This window comes from Pimephales promelas, chromosome 10 (assembly GCF_988280905.1).
Source record: "Pimephales promelas chromosome 10, fPimPro1.hap1.1, whole genome shotgun sequence".
NCBI classification, from domain to species: domain Eukaryota; kingdom Metazoa; phylum Chordata; class Actinopteri; order Cypriniformes; family Leuciscidae; genus Pimephales; species Pimephales promelas.
The window spans coordinates 15,178,438-15,201,749 of NC_142778.1; the positions used below are offsets into that span (position 1 = coordinate 15,178,438).

General features: G+C 44.2%; 1 protein-coding gene across 3 annotated transcripts in view; it reads left to right on the plus strand.

Annotated features, from left to right (window-relative positions):
* The window catches only part of LOC120485860 (neprilysin-like), a 289,808-nt gene that overhangs the window by 136,920 nt on the left and 129,576 nt on the right, over positions 1 to 23,312 (plus strand). For all 3 annotated transcript variants that reach the window (XM_089135413.1, XM_089135414.1, XM_089135415.1), the window contains 2 exons: positions 12,998 to 13,078; positions 13,323 to 13,418. In XM_089135413.1, coding sequence (XP_088991539.1) covers positions 12,998 to 13,078; positions 13,323 to 13,418 — 177 coding nt within the window. The remainder of the gene's footprint in view (positions 1 to 12,997; positions 13,079 to 13,322; positions 13,419 to 23,312) is intronic.

Here is a 23,312-nt window from a genome sequence, read left to right on the forward strand (position 1 = left end):
GACATAATTGTTTTCCTGCTGTTATATTGACCTCTTTCCATGGTTTAAAAACACTAATTGGTCGATATTATCTATACTTTCTAGCTGTAATGTTACCTTACCCTTGCCTGTTGCAATGTAAAAATGAGATAAATAATGGACACAAATGAAAAACATGAATTTGTTTATTTGATTTCATTTCATTCATTTATTTATTTATTGTTGCCAAATGGACAGATCTTTTTATAGTTTCCTCGTTAGCAAACGTTAGCCTAGCTAGCTTGCCAAGCTATTTTCATAAATAAAGTTAATATGTAAGATCGTTTGTACCTTCATCTGTGACTGGAGGCCACTGCAGTCACAGATCAAACCAAAAAGTCATTCTGCCTGGCTGTAGCTGTCATCGAGGGTGAGTTCGCGTTATCACCGACGTTTGTTTACATACCGGTGCATATGTCTATATGCCTGTGTAACAGCTCAGTAATGGCGTCGCCACAAGATGGCAGCCTACACAGAACGCTCGTCGGATTCGTCTATAACCAAATCTATAGTGAAACACTATGTCTTAGCAAGGTAACTTTAGATCGAACAGTACAAGACATTAAATGTGCAAACACGACACAAGAAGATTTATCTTTTCAAATATATGGAAGACTTTATTAGCTATTCTAAACACAAAACTAAGGTCTAAACCTAATCACGCACACACACACATTCGTACAGTCGCGAAAGGGAAAGAGTGAGTTGGAAAGAGTGAGAGAAAGTTTCAACTTTCTATATGCACGTAAGACATCACCTGAAAGGACCACCAAGCATTAATTTGAACCTTCATTTCTTAGAGAGGTTATTCAATTAACATTAAAGCACCAGTTCAGTTAGAGCCTGGAGTACTTGCGCTTTGTAGTGGCTGAGGGAATTCCCTTTGTCTGCGTCGCGTCGAAGGGGGGGTTTCCCGGCCGGGTCCGTTGCGTGGTTTGTTGTCTTTGAAGTGCAGGGATGGAAGTTCCTGGGTTTGCCGGTCACGTGTGACTAGCAAGCGAATGAGAGTCTTTTCCAATTCGAAGCGCGTTGCAAACTTAACTTTGAAACGAGACTTTTACGAAAAGGGAAATAAAGGAAAGAAATGAAAGCAAGGCGAGTCGGATGGCTTGAATGAGCTGAATTGTAACCCTGATCTTGATGGATTATTCGTCTGCTGGTCGAATTTGGTCTAGTCGATGTAGAAGCATGCGAACACGTTCTTTGTTTCAGAGATAAGCACGAACAGAACACTCTCTTGCTGGTTTTAGAGAGAGGCACGAACTTAACAGTTACAGAACTGAACGAACTGAACTGAACACAAAACAAAAATCTGACAAAAATCACAACAAAAATCTGAACATGAGGTCCTTTGTTCGGATCTTTAACTTAAACTCTAGTCCAACCTCCTAGAAACTTCAGGCCAATGGGTAATGGCATGATCTCAGGAGGTGGATCTACTTCTTGCTTATCATAATTTATGCATGGTCTGTGAGCTGGTCTCCAGCACTTAGCAGAGAACAAGAGAACACAGTTTAAGATTATATATTATAATCATAAAACAAAGCATTTTAGACAGATTTCAATCAAACCATCTTTTGAATTACGAGGATACGGTTCGTTTAAGAGTAAACGAGGCATTCACACTTCTAATGGTTGTATAACAATTACAAGAGTTAATAGTTAACAACAATTACATGGTTATTATGTGATCTAAGCATAATAACACATGAAGTGTAGGAACAACAAGAATTATGATTGGTTATAGGTCCAAGAATTGTTCTGTGGTGAGTTTATATGATTTTATGTGTGAGATCTCAGAGAGATCTCAACAGTGAGGTTGTGGTAGGTTCAAGGAGTAGGGGTAGAGGAAGGTGTTCTGTGTAACATCTCTGTCAGGGGATCAAAGGGGTCTTTGTTGTGAGCCTCTCGTTCCACCATTTTGGAGCCGATTTGTCTTAGTAAAACATTAACATATTGACATGTTCGTCCTGTTTAGTGCCCATCTCTTGGGCCTGCAGGACCATAAAAAGTCTCCTGAGGGGGTTTTATTATCCCCTAAAGCAAACCCATGGCGCCGTTCTGTGACTCTGGAATGTGGGCTCCAGAACTTGGAGTGTTGAAGCCATGTGAATTAATCCCATGAGAGATTAATTTGATTAAGTTGTGTTTGATTCGCCTCGATTCTCTACATTAGCATGCGTTGTATCCGCACAGGACAGTCATTCAGAAGTCTGGACATGATGGACACGGTTTCTACTTCAGAAGTATCTTCTCTTATCTTGTCTAGCACTTGTCTCAGTCTCCCATTGTGTTCTTCTCGATTCAAGCCCCAGACTATGATGTCATCCATCATGGTCTCCACTCCTGGTATGTGCTCGAAGATCATGTGTATAGTCTTTTTGTAGACTTCAGGTGCTGACAAGATACCACACGGCAGACGAAGAAACCTGTACCTTCCCTCAGTTGTGGTAAACGTGCACAGTTTCGAACTCTCCTCATCCAGCCTGAGCTGCCAGAAACCTGACGAAGCGTCTAGTTTACTGAACCATTTAGCTCCAGCAAACGGTGCCATGATTTCTTCTTTGGTTGGTAACTTAAAGTGTTCTCTTTTAATTGCTTTGTTTAAGTCTCTTTGGTCCAAGCACATTCTCGGAGCACCTGTTTTCTTCTGCAAAACAACTAGCGAGCTGACCCATTCAGCTGGCTCATCTATTTTCTTGATGACCTCCAATTTTTCCATGCACGCTAATTCCTCTTTCAGCTTTCCACACAATGCGAAAGGGATTTTCCTACAAGGATGCACAACAGGAGGCACACTTTTATCCACACATATTTTGTGTTTTCCATGTAGACATCCAAGTCCTTCAGTCCTGCCTTGAGTCCCAGGATTGGTTGTGCACTCGTATCCACAATCAGTAGCAATGCTCTTATCTGCTGGCCTCTGTGTTTGAAGGTTCGATGCATCCGCCTTTAACAGGAACACGTTCACCAGTATATCCTGTCACATTTGTTTTTATAGGATGAATTTCACTTTTCACTGCCAACTTTTTAATAGTCTTCAAAAGATAACAGGTTTACATGAGCATCTGTGTCTAACTTGAATGGTATTGTTGTCTGATTCACCTCGATTGGCACAATCCATTCCTCTTTTTCTGTTGAATGAGCACACACCACATCTACAAATGAACTCTTCATCCTCATCTTCTTCCTCACCAACTACATGAACTTTCTGTTTAAAAGCTGATTTGAAACATCTTGCATAGTGATTGCTCTTTCCACAGTTGTTACAGGATTTACCATATGCAGGACATAATTTTGGCTTGTGACTGCCTCCACATCTGCAGGCTTCTCTTTCTGTCCTTTTTGTTTTGTATTTTTTTTCATTTGTTTTTTATGGACTGCATGCACTGTGATTTCACTTGAGCTTGTGCTCGAGTGGTTTCCGCTGCTCTGCACATAGTGACACACTTATCTAGTGTAAGTCCAGTCTCTCTGAGCAGTCTTTCTCTGCGTGCATTATCCACTGTGCCACAAAAAATCCTGTCTCTCACTAGTGAATCTCTCAGGGTGCCAAATTCACATGTTTTGCTTAGTATGTGAAGGTCTGCTAAGTACTGATCAAAAGGTATGCATTGCTTTTGGTCATGGGTGGAAAAACTCGTACCTCTCAAAAGTCACATTCTGACTAGGAACAAAGTACTCTTCAAACTTTGTCATTAGATCTGCTCAAGTCAAATTAGCTTCCAGCTGAACGCTATTATAGATATCCAAAGCATCTTTTCCCATAACATGCAAAAGGAGGCGAGCTTTCATTTTTTCATCTTCACCCCCTGCTCCGCTTGCTGCTAAATATATATTAAATCTTTGTTTGAACCACTTCCAATTATCAGTAAGTAAGTAAGTAAGTAAGTAAGTAAACTTTATTTATATAGCACTTTTCACAGACAAGTAGGGTCACAAAGTGCTTCACAGCAAGATTACCAGTCAGTTGCATGGAAGTGGTTGGACTTAGCCTCTCCATTACTGAACTTCGGGATACCAGGACTTCCCCAGCCCTCTCCTGTTGCTGGTTTTCCTCCAATTCAGGCAATTCAGGGATCAGATCCTCTTCTACTTGTTCGATCTGTCCCTCGTCCCCCTCTTCACTTCCACTGCCACCTGTAGCCATCACACGGCGTAGCAAAAACGTTTAGCATGTTGCCGCCATAGCACGTTACACTCACACGACTGGACATGTTTTTTTTTTGCTGCCCACTAAGCCTTGCCGTGATACATCTTCGCTAGTGGGCAGGGCTTATATGGCTGCGGCTCTGGCTGGTGCGAGTTGCGAGTGCGTACCAGGCCGACCTTCTAAAAGACATCGATGATGGCGAGAGTCCAACTCCAGAAGACATTGCGGAGTTGAGGAAGGCCGTTGACTTGTCTCTCTGAGTCACCAAGGAGACGGCCCGTGCAATCGGCCGCTCCATGGCAGCAATGGTTGTCTTGGAGAGACATATTAATGGTTGAATTTTTCGGCCATCAAGGAGAAAGACAGGGCTTTCCTCCTTGATGCTCCGATTTCGCCTTCTGGACTGTTCGGCGATGCCGTAAACACCGTTGTTGACAGATTCCGGGAGGCGAAAAAACAGTCAGCGGCTTTCAGACAATATCTCCCTTGCCGCTCGATGTCTAGGAAGTCTGCCCCAAGTGGGCAGCCGCAGCCACAGCCATCTACCAGCTCCTCATACAAGCAGGCTCAAAAAGAGAGCGTCGCTTCTCGAGCCCCCCCTTCAACAGCATGGGGGCATAGACGACGCTCTCAGCCTAAGCCTCAAGCGAAGCAGGGCGACCTGAGGGCCATCCTGCAAGCGGAAAAGACTAAGAGGTCCTAGCTATGTTAGGACCTCTGCGGGCTGCCCCACTCGCGTTGGAGCGACTGAGGTCGTCTCCTTCACGGAGCCCGCAGGAAATCACTGTTGTTTTCCCAACGTTGAACACGTTTCGGACACATCGGTTTCCAGCGAACACAGGCTGCTCTGTCTGCCCCACAGGCTTGCGGTCAGGCAGTTTTCACGTTCGCCCATCGAGAATCGTTTTCGGTCCAGCCCTGCCGGAGATCCGCTTCAGGGGGTCGAGAACGAATCCCGATTAATACCCGAAGCCAGGCTCGAGAGCCTGGTTCCTTTGGTAAAATATTTCGATGCATGGAAAGATCTCACGAATATTTCCCCATGGGTCCTGCGCACCATTCAGAATAGGTACGGGCTGCAGTTCGGTTCTCGCCCACCCAGATTCAACGGGGTGGTCTGGACTGTAGTCGACCCAGTGCAGGGTTGGGTATTGGAACAGGAAGTAAACTTCCTTCTGGAAAAGAGGCCATAGAACGTATTCCTCCACTAGACAGGGAGTCCGGGTTCTACAGCCGCTACTTCATAGTTCCCAAGAAGGATGGGGGGTTGCGTCCGATAATAGATCTCAGGCATTTGAACCGTTCTCTGAGGAGATTCAGATTCAAAATGCTCACTATTCCAACAATCGTGAACCAAATTCAGTCCAAGGACTGAAGGACGCTTACTTTCATATATCCATCCTTCCATCTTACAGGAAGTTCCTGAGGTTCGCTTTCGGGGGCGAAGCGTACCAATATCGGGTTCTTCTGTTCGGCCTAGCTCTCTCACATTTTCCAAATGCATGGATGCAGCTCTAGCACCTCTGAGACTCGAGGGTATCAGGGTGCTCAATTATATAGACGACTGACTCATTCTGGCCCAGTCGCAAGAGCAGGCAGTTCAGCATCTAGATGTTGTCCTCGCCCATATCCAGAAGTTGGGGTTGAGACTCAACACAAAGAAAAGTGTGCTGGCACCAGCCCAGAGAACGACATTCCATGACTCCAGTGTTGGGGCTTATAGCAGCAGCGTCCAACGTTATTCCATTCGGCCTGATGCACATGAGGGCCCTTAGTGGTGGCTAAAAACCAGAGGTTTTTCCCCGAGGGGAAACCCATTCTGCACGATCAGGGTTACGCGCAGATGCCTTCGTTCCCTATCTATGTGGAAGAAAGTCTGGTTTCTGTCCCAAGGCCCAGTGTTGGGAGCGTCGTGTCGCCGGAAACCGTTTCAAGAGACACCTCCCTCACAGGCTGGGGCGCGGTCATGGACGGCCGCTTTACGACAGGCCTATGGCAGGACCATCATTCTTCCTGGCACATAAATTGCCTGGAGATGTTGGCGGTATCCCGGGCTCTGAGGAGCTTCTTGCCGGACCTCAGAGGTCACCATGTCCTTGTGAGGTCAGACAATATGTCAGAAGTGGCCTATATAAACCATCAGGGGGGCCTGAGGTCTCGCCCTCTATGCAGATTGGCGCATCAGATCCTCCTGTGGTCCTAGGAGAAATTGTTGTCTCCGAGAGCGGCATATATCCCTGGAAGTCAAAATCAGGGAGCAGACGTCCTGTCGAGACAGGGGCTGAGGCCCCGGGAGTGGAGACTTCACCCCGAGATGATGCAGTGAATATGTCAGTGGTTCGGCCAAGTGGAAGTGGACCTTTTCGCGTCCCGAGAGACGACCCACTGTCCTCTGTGGTTTTCTCTCACTAATCCATCCGAGGCTGCGTCTGTATGCTTTCCCCCCGATCGTTCTGCTCCCGGGAGTTCTAGAGAGGGTCCGTCGCGACGGGATCAGTCTACTGTTGGTAGCCCCGTTGTGGCCGGCCCGAGTGTGGTTCTCAGACATTATATTGCTCCTTGACGGCCCGCCGTGGGAGATTCCCCTCACGAAGGACCTACTGACACAGACGGGGGGCTCAATATTTCACCACCGGCAAGAGATATGGAAACTGTGGGTCTGGCCCCTGAGGGGGCACAGTACCTAGAGGCCGGCCTATCAGCTGGAGTAGTGGAAACCATACTCAGCTCTAGAGCTCCCTCCACGAGGAAACTGTACAGATTGAAGTGGAACGTTTTCACCGTTTGGTGTAGGGAGCGTGAGGTGGACCCAGTTAACTGCCCAGTGGCTTCAGTGCTGGAGTTCCTCCAAGATCGCTTCTCCACTGGTCTGACCCGTCCACACTCAAGGTGTACGTGGCTGCCATTACGGCTTTCCACGCTCCTCTGTGTGATGGGCCTCTGGGGAGACACCAATTGATTGTACGTTACCTCCGTGGGGCCTGGAGGATGAGACCTGCGGTTCACACAAGGGTTCCCACATGGGACCTGGCAGTTGTTCTCGAAGGCTTGGCTGAGGCCCCCTTCGAGCCACTGGAGTCGGCTGAGGCCAAGAACCTGACACTGAAGGTTGCTTTTCTGTTGGCCATCACTTCTCTGAGGAGGGTGGGAGATCTTCAGGCGCTCTCCATATCTAACGAGTGCCTGTAGTTTGCTCCAGGCAACATTAAAGATGAACTGAACTGAAATTTGAGAAAAGGTGATATAACAGATGTATTTTATTTATTCTCATTGGTACAATTTTTAAAATGGCAGAATTTGTTAAAAGGGATAAAATGGTACATTAAAAGTGTTGTTTTTGTTACACGGGCGCCGCCATGTTGGATTTCAACGTTCGACTACGTCACTGGCATGGTAAGCCACTCCGTTGCCTACCCGCACCAGCAGAACAGCCGTAGCTTGTAAACAGTCTGAGGCGCGCTGACATGGCTGAGGAAACAGATTTTTTAGCGACACACTATTTAGAGATGTGTACTTTCGTCAATGAGTACATGAAACGTCTGACAATGCATGAAATGTTTTATTTACACAAGTTACAAGTTCAATGCACCACGTTAACGTTACTCGAATCCTTGATATTCGGGTGAGGGGGAAAAGATCCCTGATGTATAGTTTACTGTAAAGGATGGGATTTTCTCCTTCCTAAATGCACCCTCGCCCATAGAGTGAACTGCCAGTACGCTGTTAATCTAAACAATCTGAGAAAAGTGTAACAAGTTAGCCCAGCCGTCACCTATTCGTAAATATTACTTATGGGGCGCTCGCGTCTCAGCTCGGACATCCATTAGAGACAGCATAGCCTCCTTCAACACGTTTCTCTCACCGAACAGCATCCGAAATGAACGGTGCATGGTGATGGATTTTTCGCCGATCAATAAATGTCCATGTTGACCTCTCTGCAACAGATCGTCTCCGTGCAGTGTCTATGCTCCACAGCGCTCGCGCCCACAGTCACTTTCCCCCAAACGATCCTGTACTGTGAGTGGAGCCTGAAACTGATCGTTCTCCATGTGGTGGTAGTTAGACACTACCGGCCTGTCCCTCACGGGCTCAAATGCGTAATCCATGCCGTTAAAAGTGCTCATTTTCGTCTGTGTATACAGGACCTACAGCTGTTGTCTATGGCGCTCCGCGGGTCCTACCATGCCAGTGACGTCATCGGAACTGCCAGCGCAAACAAGCGCAATTTTGCGTTGCTTAAAAAAGCTATATTAATATATATTTTAAAAAAATGTTTAGTGTAATTTACTTTTAATTGTCATAAACAACACGTTTTCAACGTCGAAATTTTTCAGTTCAGTTCATCTTTAAAGCTATCCTTCACCCTAGGCCCGGCTATCTGCCTAAGGTGCCATCTAATGTGGCATGGCCTATGGTTCTGCAATCGTTTCATCCTCCACTTCACGTGACGGCAGATGAAGAGAGGCTTCATTTGCTCTGCCCTGTCAGAGCATTAAGTATTTACATTCAGAGGTCCTCTTCATGCCGGAAGGCAGACCAGTTGCTGGTGTGTTTCGGGTCTCCCAAGAACTGGCTCCCCGCTTCTAAACAGACAATCAGCAACTGGATTTTCCATGCTATTTCTGCAGCCTACCAGGTGCGCGGTATACCTTCACCTGTGGCTGTGAGGGCTCATTCCACCAGAGGGATGGCATCCTCTAGAGCCCTTATCGCAGGGGCTCCCATTCAGGAAATCTGCGATGCAGCTGGATGGGCTACCCCGCATACCTTTATTAGGTTTTATAGTTTGGACATTCCGTCAACACCCGGCTCTCTTGTGCTTGCGTCCTAAGTGTGCCTGTGAGTAGTCTTCACACTAGGGCAGGCAGGGCGCGTTGTGGTGTAGTGGGTACTCGTTCCCCCAAAGTGTCATTTGACGCAGTTGGAATTGCCTCGATAGGGAACGTCCTTGGGTTACGACTGTAACCCTTGTTCCCTGAGAAGGGAACGAGAACTGCGTCTCGTGGCCACGCCTTCCCCTGCCTGGGAGCGCTTGCTTCATCACAGAAGCTGACATCTCATGTGTATCGGATCCTTATATAGCTTCCGCTAAAGTGTCGTCACACATTACGTCATTACGCTCTCCAATCGGAGATTGGCTTAGTTTTCATTCATGCTTCAGATACGCTACGCTGAGGGGCTTCCCCCAAAGTGTCATTTGATGCAGTTCTCGTTTCCTTCTCAGGGAACAAGGGTTACAGTCGTAACCCGAGAACGTTTTCTGTTAGTGTCAGCAGCAAAGATAAAGTTGATGATAGTGACTCTCCATCTTCACAGTGAACGCGCATAGGCCTATAGAGAGAAAGGCACACTTCAAATTAGCCTACATACGCAGAGAGTAGCCAATTTATTGTCGTTTTTAATTGTTTTGTTTAAAAGTAGACATAGAGCTTTCTATAGTTCTCAGGTTTATAGTTCTTGATTATTTGTTGCATGTTCTCTTGTTTTTTTTTGTTCTTTAAAAGACAACCCATACATTTTTGAAAAAAATGGATGGATTTATAGCGTTTTGAAAAAAAAATAACATTAACTATTAATTTATCATAAACAATATTGTTGTTTAATTTAATAATCATTTTTCAACATGTTCAAACTGAACCAATAAAACATTTTAACAGGATTTGAATATTCACAAAATGTGTGGGTCTAGGTAAAAAATGTAATTTTCCTGAAAACTATTGAAATAGATTTATAGCGTTTTGAAAAACAAAACAAAAAAAAAACTCTGCATCTTTTTCTTCCGACCTGGCGCTTCCCATTACTGAGGCATGCTGGGTTCTTAACTTAACATATTCATAACATCACACGACATGAGTCTGATAACACCAAAAAATTACCTGCCTCCAGCACAACACACACTCCAACACAAACTCCACATAAATATGAAAAAAAATAAATAAAATAATGTATCTGCTGAAGCTTGTCAAACATGAATCGGATCGACATAGAACGAAGAGCATTTGAATTATGGAGAGACCTCCGCTATTTTTATTGTGATAAATTACAAGTTTCCAGATAAGGTGAAATAATGGTAAACTACAATGAAATAGCAAGGGAAACTACAGCATACATGAGACATGAAATTAATACAAAAGACTGTTCCAGGATAACAAAAAGTAGGTGCTTTAGGATGTAACTTTTGTTTTAATACACATTTCCAGACACATTCAGTACAGTAATGTTACTAACTACAATCTTATTGTTACACTGAAATTGTTTAGTCTAGTTCACTAACCGTTTTCGTTATCAAATTATTCATTCACCTATGTTGATATTGCTGATTGTGAAAGATACACGAATAGTTAGTGAAATGCCTTATGCTAGATGGCATCACAAATGTAACGTTATCATGGTACGAGCATGGGACATTAGTTCAACATAAAGCTAATAAAACTAAGTAGCCTATTATTGTAACGTTGCTGTGTGATTGTTGTTTTTGGTATTGTGTGATGATTTATCCGGTGTTTTGAAAGTCACAGTGTGGCCGTGTACCTTGAGTGCTCGCTCTTGTGTTCGAGCACGCGCAAGAGCATGAGCGCTCTTGTAAAAATTGGTTGCAATTTGAAACATCACCAATACAGGCCGCTAAAAATACATAGAGCACCTTTAACTTTGCGTTTATGACACAGCATCACAGGTCACTCCCACTCGCCCAGAAAGACACACAATTTTCGAGAAATCGAGATGAACAAAAATACAACACAAAATATAATCCTCATCTTCTCTGAGGTGAATATACCCGTTGTGTTTGACATTAGTAGTTTTTGTGCTCACATCTGTCAATTGTCATTCTGACTGTCACTGTTCTGGTCCGAAGATATTTAACTCCATGAAGAAAGTTCTTTGACACTTTTTGGTGGGATTTATAGGCGTTGTACTTAACAAATGAATGAAACAATGAATAAATCACTTGGCGTAGCCTACTACAGAATGATAAGGATTAAGAGTTAGTGATCAACTGCATGGACTTCATTTGTTGACTCCTTTCCTGTTACAACTTACACACCACATCGCGGGATTGTGGGACTACTGGCCCACGCTGTATTTTTTTGACCACCCACTCCCGCCCGCTGCAAATGTAAAACTGCCCATTCCCACGAAATTTGCATTGGGTCCCACAGCACCCTTCGGAGCCCATTCCCAATGCAACCCTCGTGAGAAACTATGAATAGACGTGAAACAGATGTGCCTTTAGGTTTCTTTGTCTTCAGAGACTGCATTGTGTGCGGTTTGTGCTACCTTTCTCTCTCGAATTATTACTCTGTCAGGTGTTGGTTTTGTCAGGCAGGAGTGAAGCCTTTTCTCTTTTCTCAAGAGCTTGTGCTTCGTCATAGGTCATCTAGTATCTCTGGGGTTGATACTCAATGCCAAGAAAAGCACCCAGAGGACAACATATTTATGAGTCGTATGAGACTCGGTCACCATGCGGGCACAGTTGTCTTGCGTATTTGTGGAATCCATCTTAAACACCCTGATGAATATCAGACTAAGCCAGAAATTATGTTCCATAATTTTAAAAGAAAATTTTAGGTCTCCTGGGCATTCTGCATTTGAGACCATTTCAGTTGTGGCTCAGAGCCAGGAGATATCACCCAAGATCTAATCCCCAAAGGCAAATAAGGGTTTCACACTGCAGGCTTTGTACCCTTTCTTATGGAAAAGAAATATACAAACAAATCCAGCATTTTGCAAACAAAATCGATCTGCTTTGTAAAGGAAAAATCGGCTCGCAAACAAACTCGATCTGCTTTGCAAAGGAAAACTCGACCCACAAACAAACAGGTGCAGCCTTAGATGGGCGTCCAGCCCAAGGACTCTGTAGAGGCCATCATCACGATTGGCACATCAATTGCCTCGAATTGATGGCTGTAATTCTGCCCCTGAAGTACTTCCTCCAGCAGTGATCAATCAATGAATGAAACATTAACAAAGATGAATAAATACTGTAAGACATGTATTGTTCATACATTAACTAATGAACCTTATTGTAAAGTGTTACCAATTTTTTACTTACCCTTATGTAACTTCAAACCTCTATGACTTTCTTCAAATGAACATAAAAGATATTTTGAAGGAGGCATTTTTCAAAATACATTATTTTGTGTTCCATAGAAGAAGAAAAAAATTATACCGTTTTTAGAACATGAAAGTGAGTAAATGATGACAGATGAAAATTATTTTTTTGTGTGATCTATCATTTTAAGTGGATCAGCTACTAAAAAAATATACAGTAGAAACACATGCAAAAAAAAACAATGCTTAGTGAATTATTTTCTCAGATTTTTGTATTTTGCTACAAGTTTTTTAAGAATTTTTGAAATAAGTACTTGTCTGTAAAGTAGGCCTACATATAACATGGGAAGAGAGAAAAAAAAGCATGTAGTTACACATGTCAGATGGATGGAGAAATGAGTGACTTGAGATGAAGTGACAGTTTCGAAACTGTAGGGGTCCGTGCCACATGGCCACCAGCCAGTCTCTATAATCCAATCACACACACATGCGATCTGTGCCCTTTCACAGGAAATGCTGAGACCCAAGCACTAATTAAAATAAAATCTGAACACAAGTACTGCAAATAGGATATGAGAGATTTAGAGAAACAGCTGGCCCACTTATTGAAGGAGAGACAGACAAAAGCAAAATAGACACGGAAGCATGATGCATGAGGTTTTCATTTGGGACCTTGTTTAGCTGCTCTCTATGTTGATGATTAAAAACGGACATTTTTAAACTATGTTATGCTGTCCAACCAATGCAATGATACTTTATATAATTTTTCTATAGAAGTGCTAGAGAGAGAAGAGAGTGGAAGCAGTAGTTCACTGACGAAAGCCAACATTCTCTATAAGTCTTGCACCAATGAAAGTGAGTATACAACAATTAGCTGTATAATTATATAGGCTCTTAATATTACATTTTCAAAAATTGTCAGAAAGATGCTGTCATTACATTGTCCATGGAGAATGTCATTATGAAATCACTATGTAGTTGTTTAAATGAGCTGCAAAATATGCAGAGATTCTGAACAAAAAAAAAAAAAACTAACTACAGTTTCAATATTCATTGGCTGCTTGAATAAGCTTGTATTACTTTAATATTTTTCTGACAGGTCTCATTGAACAGAGAGGTGGGACACCTCTCCTCACAATGCTGCCAGATGTCTTTGAGTGGCCTATAGCAACAGATGATTGGGACACCACCTACGGTAGGAGAATGTTTCTCAGTCGATTTTTATGCATAATATCTCAGGCTACGTATGTAACCCTGGTTCCCTGAGAGGGAACGAGACGCTGCGTTAAAGGGTTAGTTCACCCAAAAATGAAAATTCTGTCAGTATTTACTCACCCTCATGTTGTTCCAACCCCGTAAGACCTTCGTTTATCTTCGGAACACAAATTAAGGTATTTAAGATATTAAGATCGCTCCTGCATATAGTCCTTCAGGGAATGACTCTCGCTGGTCTCAAAAAGTCATTAAAGACATCGTTAAAATAGTCCAAGTGACTACAGTAGCTCAATCTTAACTTTATCAAGCGACGAGAATACTTTTTGTGCGCAAAAATAAACAAAAAAAAACGACTTTATTTCAACTATTCATTTCCTTCTCTGCGCCTCTAGTCAGTTAACGTAGTGTGATAGCGTAGAGCTACGTCACACGTAGGCTCACTATTGGCCGACGCTGGTCATGTGTGTGATGCGTGTGACATACAATAACAGAAGCTTACGCTATTAAACTAATAACCTGTCTCGAGGCAGAGAGAGAAGGAAGTGAATAGTTGAAATAAAGTCGTTATTTTTGTTGTTTTTTTAGCACAAAAAGTATTCTCGTCGTTTGATAAACTTAAGATTGAGCCACTGTAGTCACTTGGACTATTTTAACGATGTCTTTAATGACTTTTGGAGTCCAGCAAGAGTCATTCCCTGAAGAAGCCTATGGACTGTATGCAGGAGTGATCTTAATATCTTAAATATCTTAATTCGTGTTCCGAAGATGAACGTCTTGAAGGTCTTACAGGGTTGGAACAACATGAGGGTGAGTAAATTGACAGAATTTTCATTTTTGGGTGAACTAACCCTTTAAGACGCGGTGGGAAAGATCTGTGTATTGCGTCGTGAAGCACATGTCTAAACAATCCAATGAAAGAGCGAGCGTCATTAACCAGTGGTCTTCACTATTTTTTTTCATGAGAGCCGCACTTATAGGAAAAAGTCAATAGAAGAGCCACTTTTACTGCAAAGAATAAAAATGAACCTCCAGTCTGCTTATCCATCTGTCAACCCTGAACATAATGCATTAAATACAAAAAGTAAGTAAATTTTATTTAGTAAACTTTATTTATATAGCACCTTTAAAAGACAAGAACGGTCACAAAGTGCTTCAAGGTCAAGGTCAGAAAAAAATGGGAATCATTCTTTATTTTACCAGTCAAATTTGAAACTGCGACACAATGATTTCCCTTAATAACAAAAAGTCAGGATTAACTTAATGCTGGGATGACCGGAAGCATGCATAAATTTCCTTGACCTTATTCATGTTGTATTTGTAGCTTGTTGTTGCAATCCTTGTGAGAGATGCAAGATGTTCATTGGTGAGGCAGCTTCTCTGTTTCCTCTTAATAGTGTTCATGGTTGAGAATGTTGACTCACAAGTGTATGTGCTCACAAAGGACATCACTTTTTGCACAAGTGGCTTCAAAGTGGGAAAATCATTTTTAGACACCAAACTCCAGAAGTGATCAACACCTGCTCTGAATTCAACTTTGAGAATGTCTTTTGTCAGCAGTTTTACAATTTCACTTTCTACATCAGCACGCTGAGTAGGGCGGAGCAGAGTGATAGTTGGAGTGAGAGATGACAAATCCACATGGAAGGGATTTTCAATAAAGTTGAAAATCTCCTTGTGCTCATTCACATCTTTGAATCTGGATTCAAATTCCCCTCTCAGCTCTTCCAAAACATTCACAAATCCTCTGTGGCTGAAGTGCTATTTCAGAGATGGGTCATTTGTGGTGACAGCTCTGAGTTTGGGAAAGTGAGCGAATTCTCTGTCAGGTATGTACAGGGAAGTTATTTTGCTCTGAAATGCTCTGATGACATTCAGCATGCTGCTTGGAAGTTTATCTCTTCCTTGAAGCTGCAAGTTGAGAGTGTTCAGGTGACAGGTGATGTCAGTCAGAAAGGCCAGCTGTATGATCCAGGATGGGTCTTCCAACTCTGGCTCCCGTTTTCCTTAGCTGTCCAGGAAAGTGAAAATTTCAGGGAGGAGGCTCTGAAACCGTTCAAGCACTTTTCCATGAGATAACCATCTCACTTCACTGTGCATCAGTAAATCGCCATACTCTGTGTCATATTCCTCAATCAACTGTCGGAACTGTCTGTGATACAGCGCTCTGGAGACTATGAAGTTTACCACACAAACAACTGTTTGCATCACATTTTGGAATGATTCTGTAACAGGGTTCTTACTCAATATATATAGGAAGAAGGAGACAGGGTCGGCGAGACTGGAACTCGAACTGTATTTTATTCTTTCAAACACAAAACAAAGGTGCGTAACAGCGCGTTCACCGTAGCCTCTGCTACAGCAATTCTCATTCATAAACTCTTTCCACGTCGTTGATTACAGCTTCTCAGTCCACCGCATCTAAGTCCACCGGGAGTTTCAGGTCCCACTCCTTCCCGCTGATTCACAGCTTTACACCGACAGCCCGAGTTCCAGCCTGTTCTCTCTCTCCGTCCTTCTCCCACTGTGCCGGTTTTAACCGTCTCCCCACACCAATCACTGCAATCAGACACAGGTGTTTATCATTTGTCCTTGATCCACTTACTCACCGCACAGCCCCTTGACTCATCTCTCCGTGCAGACAGTGCGCAAACCACGCCCCCCTCACCACAGATTCAATTTTTAGTTTTGAAACCAGTGACTCTTGATGAATTATGCAGTGGAAACCGACAAAGTTTGGTATTTCTTCTCTTTTTTTCTTGAGCCCAACAAGCCCCTTCTCCTTTCCTCGCATGCTCGGGGCACCATCAGTGCACACACTTGCCTGACCAACTGAGATTTTTTTCATCAAAAAATGCCAGAATTGCATTCAGAATGTCCTCACCTCTCGTTTGGCCAACAAGTGGAAACAAGCACAGCATTTCTTCTCTGAAAAGAAAAAAAATAGTTTTGGAAACCTTACCCAAACACACAACTGGTTAACATCTGTTGAATCGGTGCTTTCATCCACCGCGATGCTGAAACAAGGTGTTTGCCGATGTTTTCTATCCGCCTCAGTATGGTGGTATCAGATAATTGTAATCCTTTAATTTGCTTTACAATTGCGTCTTTGTTGTCAAATTCTGCAAAAAATATTTCTGCCGAAGCCAAAAAGCATTCTTTCACAATTTCTGAGTCTGAGAAGGTTTTTTTTTCCACGAGCCAAAATCCATGCGATCTCAAAAGATGCCTCCGTTAAATGTTCAGCTGTAGAAGTTGTCCTGTGTATGAGCCTTTGTTGTCCAGAAAGAGAGGAAAAAAGCTGCTCTATTTTTCTTTTGCTTATTACACTTCCCAGTGGGTAACTTTCATTAAATTGTGGGTGGGTCGTCGCTCCAAATTACTTCGCTTGAAACCAGAGCGGGTTTGTTTGCATAGTAAACACAAAGGGTGCGATCCATGGAGGACAAATAAAAATTCCTCTGTCCACTTTTCTTGAATTTTTCTATGCTCATCTTGCTTGACTCGTACCTTTCTCTTTGGGAACCCTATACCCACTATATCATTCTGAGAAATGCCCGTTCTGTGTGAAGTCCTTGCGCACACTAAGAAGCAAAGCAACCTAGCCCCAGGAGTGGAGAGGTCAAGGTCATAAAATCTGACAAATGTATGCGAAGAGGACCATCCTGCCACATTACAAATATCAAGAAGGGAAACACCCGGAAATAAAGCCCGTAGAGGCCGCCATACTCCTAGTAGAATGGGCCCAAACAGCCATAGGTGAAGGCTGTCCGGCCGCTTCATAAGCCAATGATATAGCCTCGACTATCCATTTCCTCATAACCTGTTAGATGCAGGGCACCCTCTCTTGAGTGACCCAAAGCAGACAAATAATTGTTCAGACTTATGCCACAGGGCAGCTCTGTGAACATAGGCATCTAATGCCCAAACTGGACACAACAGGTTTAGTAGATAAAAGGCCTGCAGCAATATAGGGCCCCCAACATTAACTGGGACCTTAGGAGTATAACCCGGTCTAGGGTATAGAAATGCTTTCACCATACCAGGTGCAAAATCCAGGCATAAAGGAGCAACCGACAGGGCATGCAAATCTCCTAATCTCTTGATAAATGAATCAGCAAGGAGAAATAAAGTTTTCAAAGTGAGGATTTTTTTCTGAAACCTCTTCAGTGGGCTCAAAGGGAGCCAAAGCCAGACCCTCAAGTACAGTGGCCAAATCCCAAGCAGGTGCTCTGAGTGCAGTGCAGGTCTCAACCTCAATGTACCATAGAGAAAAACAAGTAATTAGAGGATCTCTAATGTGGTAGGCCGATATAGCCGCCACGTAAACCTTTAAGGTAGAAGGAGATAATCCAACAGAGAAACGGTCTTACAAGAAATCAAGAACTGTACCAACAGTTCAGTTAACAGGATCTTGGTGACATTCGCCACACCAGGTTGAGAATAATTTCCATTTAAATGCATATAGTTTTCTCATGGAAGGAGCTCTGGATTGGAGAATGGTTTCAACAGCCTCAGTCGAGAGACCGGATTCTATGAGCCGGGCCCCCACAGAGGCCGAGCCCACAGTATCTAAAACTCCAAATGAGGGTGAAGTCCCGGGAGCAAAGATATTGGGAAATGCGTACCGTTGTAGTGTTAACCAGACCTAATACATCACATCCAGTCCAAGCAGAGCTGGATGTGTGAGGGAATAGAGCAATGTGTTGTACAAACGATGTGAAAGGTCGACTTGACTTTAGTTTGACTAAAGTTCTCCCTAAGAAGCTCCACCGCCTCGAGGTGAAGTCTCCATTCCTTGGGCCTCAGCCCCTGCCTCAACAGGATATCTGCTCCGATATACGAGACCATCAGTGTGTTCGGGTCTGGCAAGAAGTATTGAGATTTTCGAGAATACCGCCATCACTTTTAGCCAATTATGTGCTAAAAGGTAGATGGTCCTGCCAAATACCATTCGCAGAGCGACCACTCATGATCACTCCCAACTCGTGAGGGAAGCATCCGTCGATAGCATTTTGCGTCGACAAGAAGCCCCCAACTCTAGGCCTGGCCTCTGGATTTGGTTGAACCTCTAACTAGCTTAGTTCCTACGACCCTCCTCAGAGGATCATTGGAAAAAGCAGGCACCTCGGCGCCCTGAAACGGCGAACCGGCAGGGAAACCGAACTGACTGTTCTTTTTTTATTTGAAGGCTTGTTTGGGGACACTGACACCTTGGTGCCATGAAAAGGCGAACCAGCAGGGAAACTGAACTGGCAATGCTGCAACCCTGCGAGGAGAAACGTTTTCTCAAAACCATCCCTACCCCAGAGGGGACCACCCTTAGAATCCTGATCGCCTTGGTGTCAGGGCTTCTTCTTTGTCCAAGCTATTTTAGAGATAAAACAGTCCTCAGATCTTGCATGTCTCTAATTGGCTAGACTGTGACCACTGCCTAATAAAAAATGTATTCATTATTTAAGATGGCTGGTGGGTAACGTCGGGGTTAATAATGATGATGCGGACTCAGGAGAAAGAAAGCTCGCAAGCGTCTCTTTAACCCGAGAACTCTCCCTTGAGAACTGACTGCTGGCATGCTCCACTCCCAAACAGCAACAAAAAGCATGTGTATCCCCACCTGTGATATAACGATGGCAGGAAACAACACAACGTCTAAAACTTGCTTGCTCACCATAATAATGAATGCTGGGCTTGACAAACAACAATAAATGAAGAGTTTGGTTGCAAAACGCTATAAATCCATTTTGATGAATTTGAGTAAAATTGTGTTTCCCTTTCAAGGGCACTCAAGCTGCGTTTGGAACGCGATGGGAACGCTCTGCGTGATTGCGTCGTGAAGCAGGTGTATAAACAGTCCAATGGAAGAACGAGACATCATGGGCGATGACGTCATGACCATTAAAACTATAAAGCACCCCAGAAAATAGACCGCATCAGCTTCTGTGCCTTCACAAGCGCTCTCTGTATGAAATTGTCCCTGTCTGATTTATTGTTGTCTGTCTGTTCACAATATATAATATAATGGCTAAACAAGAATAAAAGCGTTGTGTTGTTCCCTGCCCTCGTTTCATCACGGGTGGGGACACACATCAACTTTGTGTTGCTTGTTTGGGAGTGGAGCATGCCCAGTCAGTTCTCGAGGGAGCTGACTGTGAGCATTGCGAGAAGCTGTCTGTGAAGACGCTCCGCTCTCGCCGGGCGTTCTTTGAGGAGGACGCTTCGGTGCACGCTCCCCGAGGCGAGGGTCCCGCTGCTGCCAAGGCACAGCGTCGGCGCTCGTCTTGGGGATCGCAAATGGATCTAACAGCGGGGTTTGAGATGGGCTCTGCCCTTTCTCTGCCCTTACCTGTTGGATCTAGTGCCTTATCTCAGGGAGAAGCACGCGCTGCGCTTTTTCTCCCTGGGATGAGGCACAAAGTCTGCAACTATCCAGTTCTGAGGAATTGGATGTCGTCAGTATTGATGCAAGTGAACATGAACACACGAAACCATATCATAAATCACTTGTAGATGAGGAGTTTATGGAGGTTTCAACTCGTGCTGTTTCTAGATTAAATACTGAGTGGCCAGAAACAGGAGAACAGGATGTTTGCATAAATAAAAAGAGTTTATTAGACGAGATATTTTTTGCCATGCATCCAGAGTTCAGCCTCCACGCTGGGGACTCCCGTTGTTTCCCGATCTCCACACTGAGGTGTCGAGGTCGTGGAAAAAGCCTGTGTCTTTCCGTGTCTTTAATCCTCAGACACATAATTATAGTAATGTTATGGGGATGAAGGACGCGGGTTATATGCTGCGCAAGTCAGCTAGCCCCAGTTTTTACGGACATTTTTAATCAATCAATTGTTTTATGCAGGGTTCCGAGTTGTTTTAAGTCATCAATCATTATCCCAGTGCCGAAGAAAAACAAAGCTGTGGACCTAAACGACTACAGACCGGTGGCCCTTACATCAGTGGTCATGTAATGTCTGGAAAGGCTGGTTCTGTCACATCTTAAACCCATCACAGCTCCTTATCTTGATCAACTACAGTTCGCTTACAGGGCAAACCGCTCGGTAGATGATGCGGTCAATTTAGGACTGCATTATGCTCTGGACCATCTTGACTCTCCTGGCTCTTACGTAAGGATGTTGTTTGTGGATTTCAGGGCAGCTTTCAACACTATTCTACCTGAGCGACTGGGGGAGAAGCTGTCACTGATGGGGGTGGGATCCTCTATCTGCCGCTGGATTATGGATTTTTTTAGTGACCGACAACAGTATGTGCGGCTTGGCCAGCACATGTCTGATCCTCAGACCACTAACACTGGAGCACCGCAGGGGTGCGTGCTGTCACCATTTCTCTACTCACTATACACCAATGATTGCACTTCCAACAATGGCTCCATCAAGCTGATTAAATTCGCAGACGATACCACATTAGTCGGCCTTATTAAGGGAAATGACGAGTCTGCTTACAGGCAGGAAGTGTCAAAATTGGTTGCATGGTGTGATGAGAACAACTTGGAGCTTAATCAGCAAAAGACTGTGGAAATGGTGATAGATTTTCGTAGGGCACCCGCCTCCCTTCCACCTCTAACTATCAAGAGCTCTGTTGTGAAGAGGGTGGAGTCAACTAAATTTTTAGGCACCGTTATCACAAATGACTTCAAATGGGAGGAAAATAGTTCCTCCATTCTTAAGAGAGCTCATAGTGGAATGTTTTTTCTGAGACAGTTAAATAAACTGAACGTTTCCAGCTCTATTCGGACTAGATTTTACAGGGCCACTGTGGAAAGCCTTCTTACAGCATCCATTACTGTCTGGTTTGCATCGGCATCAGCCCAGGCGAAGGTCAGACTACAGCGTATTGTGCGCACAGCTGAGAGGCTGACTGGACAGAGGCAGCTGTCACTTAACGACTTATATGAGGCCAGAGTCAGAAAGAGGGCAGCTAAAATTGCTGCTGATCAGTCTCATCCAGCAAGTGACATTTTTAGGCTGCTTCCTTCAGGGAGAAGGTATAGAGCAGTGAGGACAAGGACCTCACGCCATTTAAATAGTTTTTTTCCAAGAGCCATTTCCCTATTAAATAGCTGAATTAGCCCTATTCTGACTATTTTATTATTATTTATTATTATTATTATTATTATTATTTTTTATTGATTGTTTTAGACATGTTTGTGTGTGAGTTTGTGTGTAACTGATGGTCATATCAAATTCCTGTGTATCTGCTGATGCATTTGGCGAATAAAGTGATTCTTGATTCTTGATTGATTCTTGATTCTTGATTGATATGGCGATGCCTCAGGCTGAAGAGACGCTCGAGAGCTATCTCTCTCGTGAGTGAGCGTCATCTCTCAAAACCCCGGCGTTACCCACCAAGCCATTAAAATCAACTTCAGCGCTGGTGGGTAAAGCATATTCGGCGGCGGGTCAGGCTGCGGCATGCTTGCATACCATGTCTATTTTGCAAGCGTACCAAGCCGACCTGCTTAGGGATTTGGATGATTGTGAGGAAGTCAGCGCTGACGTGATTCGCGAATTACGTCGTGCGACGGATCTATCTCTCCGTGCCACCAAAGAGACGACTAAATCTGTGGGTCGATCTATGTCAGCTTTGGTGGCTACGAAGCGCCATCTGTGGCTTAATTTATCTGATTTAAAAGATAGAGATAGATCTGTCCATCTGGATGCTCCACTATCACCTTCTGGTTTATTTGGTGATTCTATAAACACGCTTATTGAAAGATTTCAAGAATGTAAGACACAAAATGCAGCATTCCAGAAGTTTCTTCCTCGCCGATCTAATATCCCTGAGACTGCTGGGCGTTCTGAGCAGTCTTGGCCGACTACGAGCTCCTCGCAGTACAGAGTACAGCAAAAAGAAAGCGTCGCTTCTCTGGCTCCTCCTCAGGCGTTCGCAGTCGAAGCCTATTAGAGACAGGTCAGATCTGAGGACTGTCATTGTCTCTAAGAAACCTTCGGCTAAGAAGAAGTCCTGACGCCAAGGCTGTTAGGCTTCTGAGGGTGGTCCCCTTCGGGGAGAAACAGTTTTGAGGAATCGTTTCTCCTCTGCGCCCTCTGGGGAGCGACTCTCTGAGGGGAGTCGCAGCGCCGTCAGTTCGGTTGTTCCCTGCCGGTTATCCGTTTCAGGGCACCGAGGTGTCTGCGTCCCCAGACGATCCTCCAAAGAAAGGTCGTAGAACAGCCAAGTCGGTTGTTCCCTGTCGGTTATCCGCTTCAGGACACCGAAGTGGCTGTTCAATTAAATCCAGAGGCCAGTCTCGAGAGACTGGTACCCTTAGTAGATTTTTTGGCAGCGTGGAAACTTCTGCCAAATGTATCTCATTGGGTCCTGCAGATTATACAATCGGGTTACAGAATTCAGTTCGGTTCTCGTCCGCCCAGGTTTATAAGGGTTCTTCCCACCGTGGTGAACTCCAAGCAGGCTCTGGTCAGGGAGCAGGAAGTACTGACACTTCTGCAAAAAAGAGCAGAGGGTTCCTCCTCCCAGCAGAGAGTCAGGGTTTTACAGCCACTACTTTATTGTTCCAAAAAAGGATGGGGGGTTGCGTCCTATTCTAGACCTGCGTCTTTTAAACCACACAGTTCAGAAACTCAAGTTCAAGATGCTTACACTCAAACAGATAGTGTCACAGATTCAGTCCGAGGACTGGTTTATGACGATAGACTTGAAGGACGCTTATTTTCATATTTCCATCCATCTTCATCACAGGAAGTTCCTGAGGTTCGCTTTTGGGGGGCGAAGCGTACCAATATCGGGTTCTTCCGTTCGGCCTAGGGTTATCACCCCGCACTTTCACTAAATGCATGGATGCAGCCCTGGCTCCTCTCAGACTCCAGGGCATCCGTGTGTTAAATTACATCGGCGATTG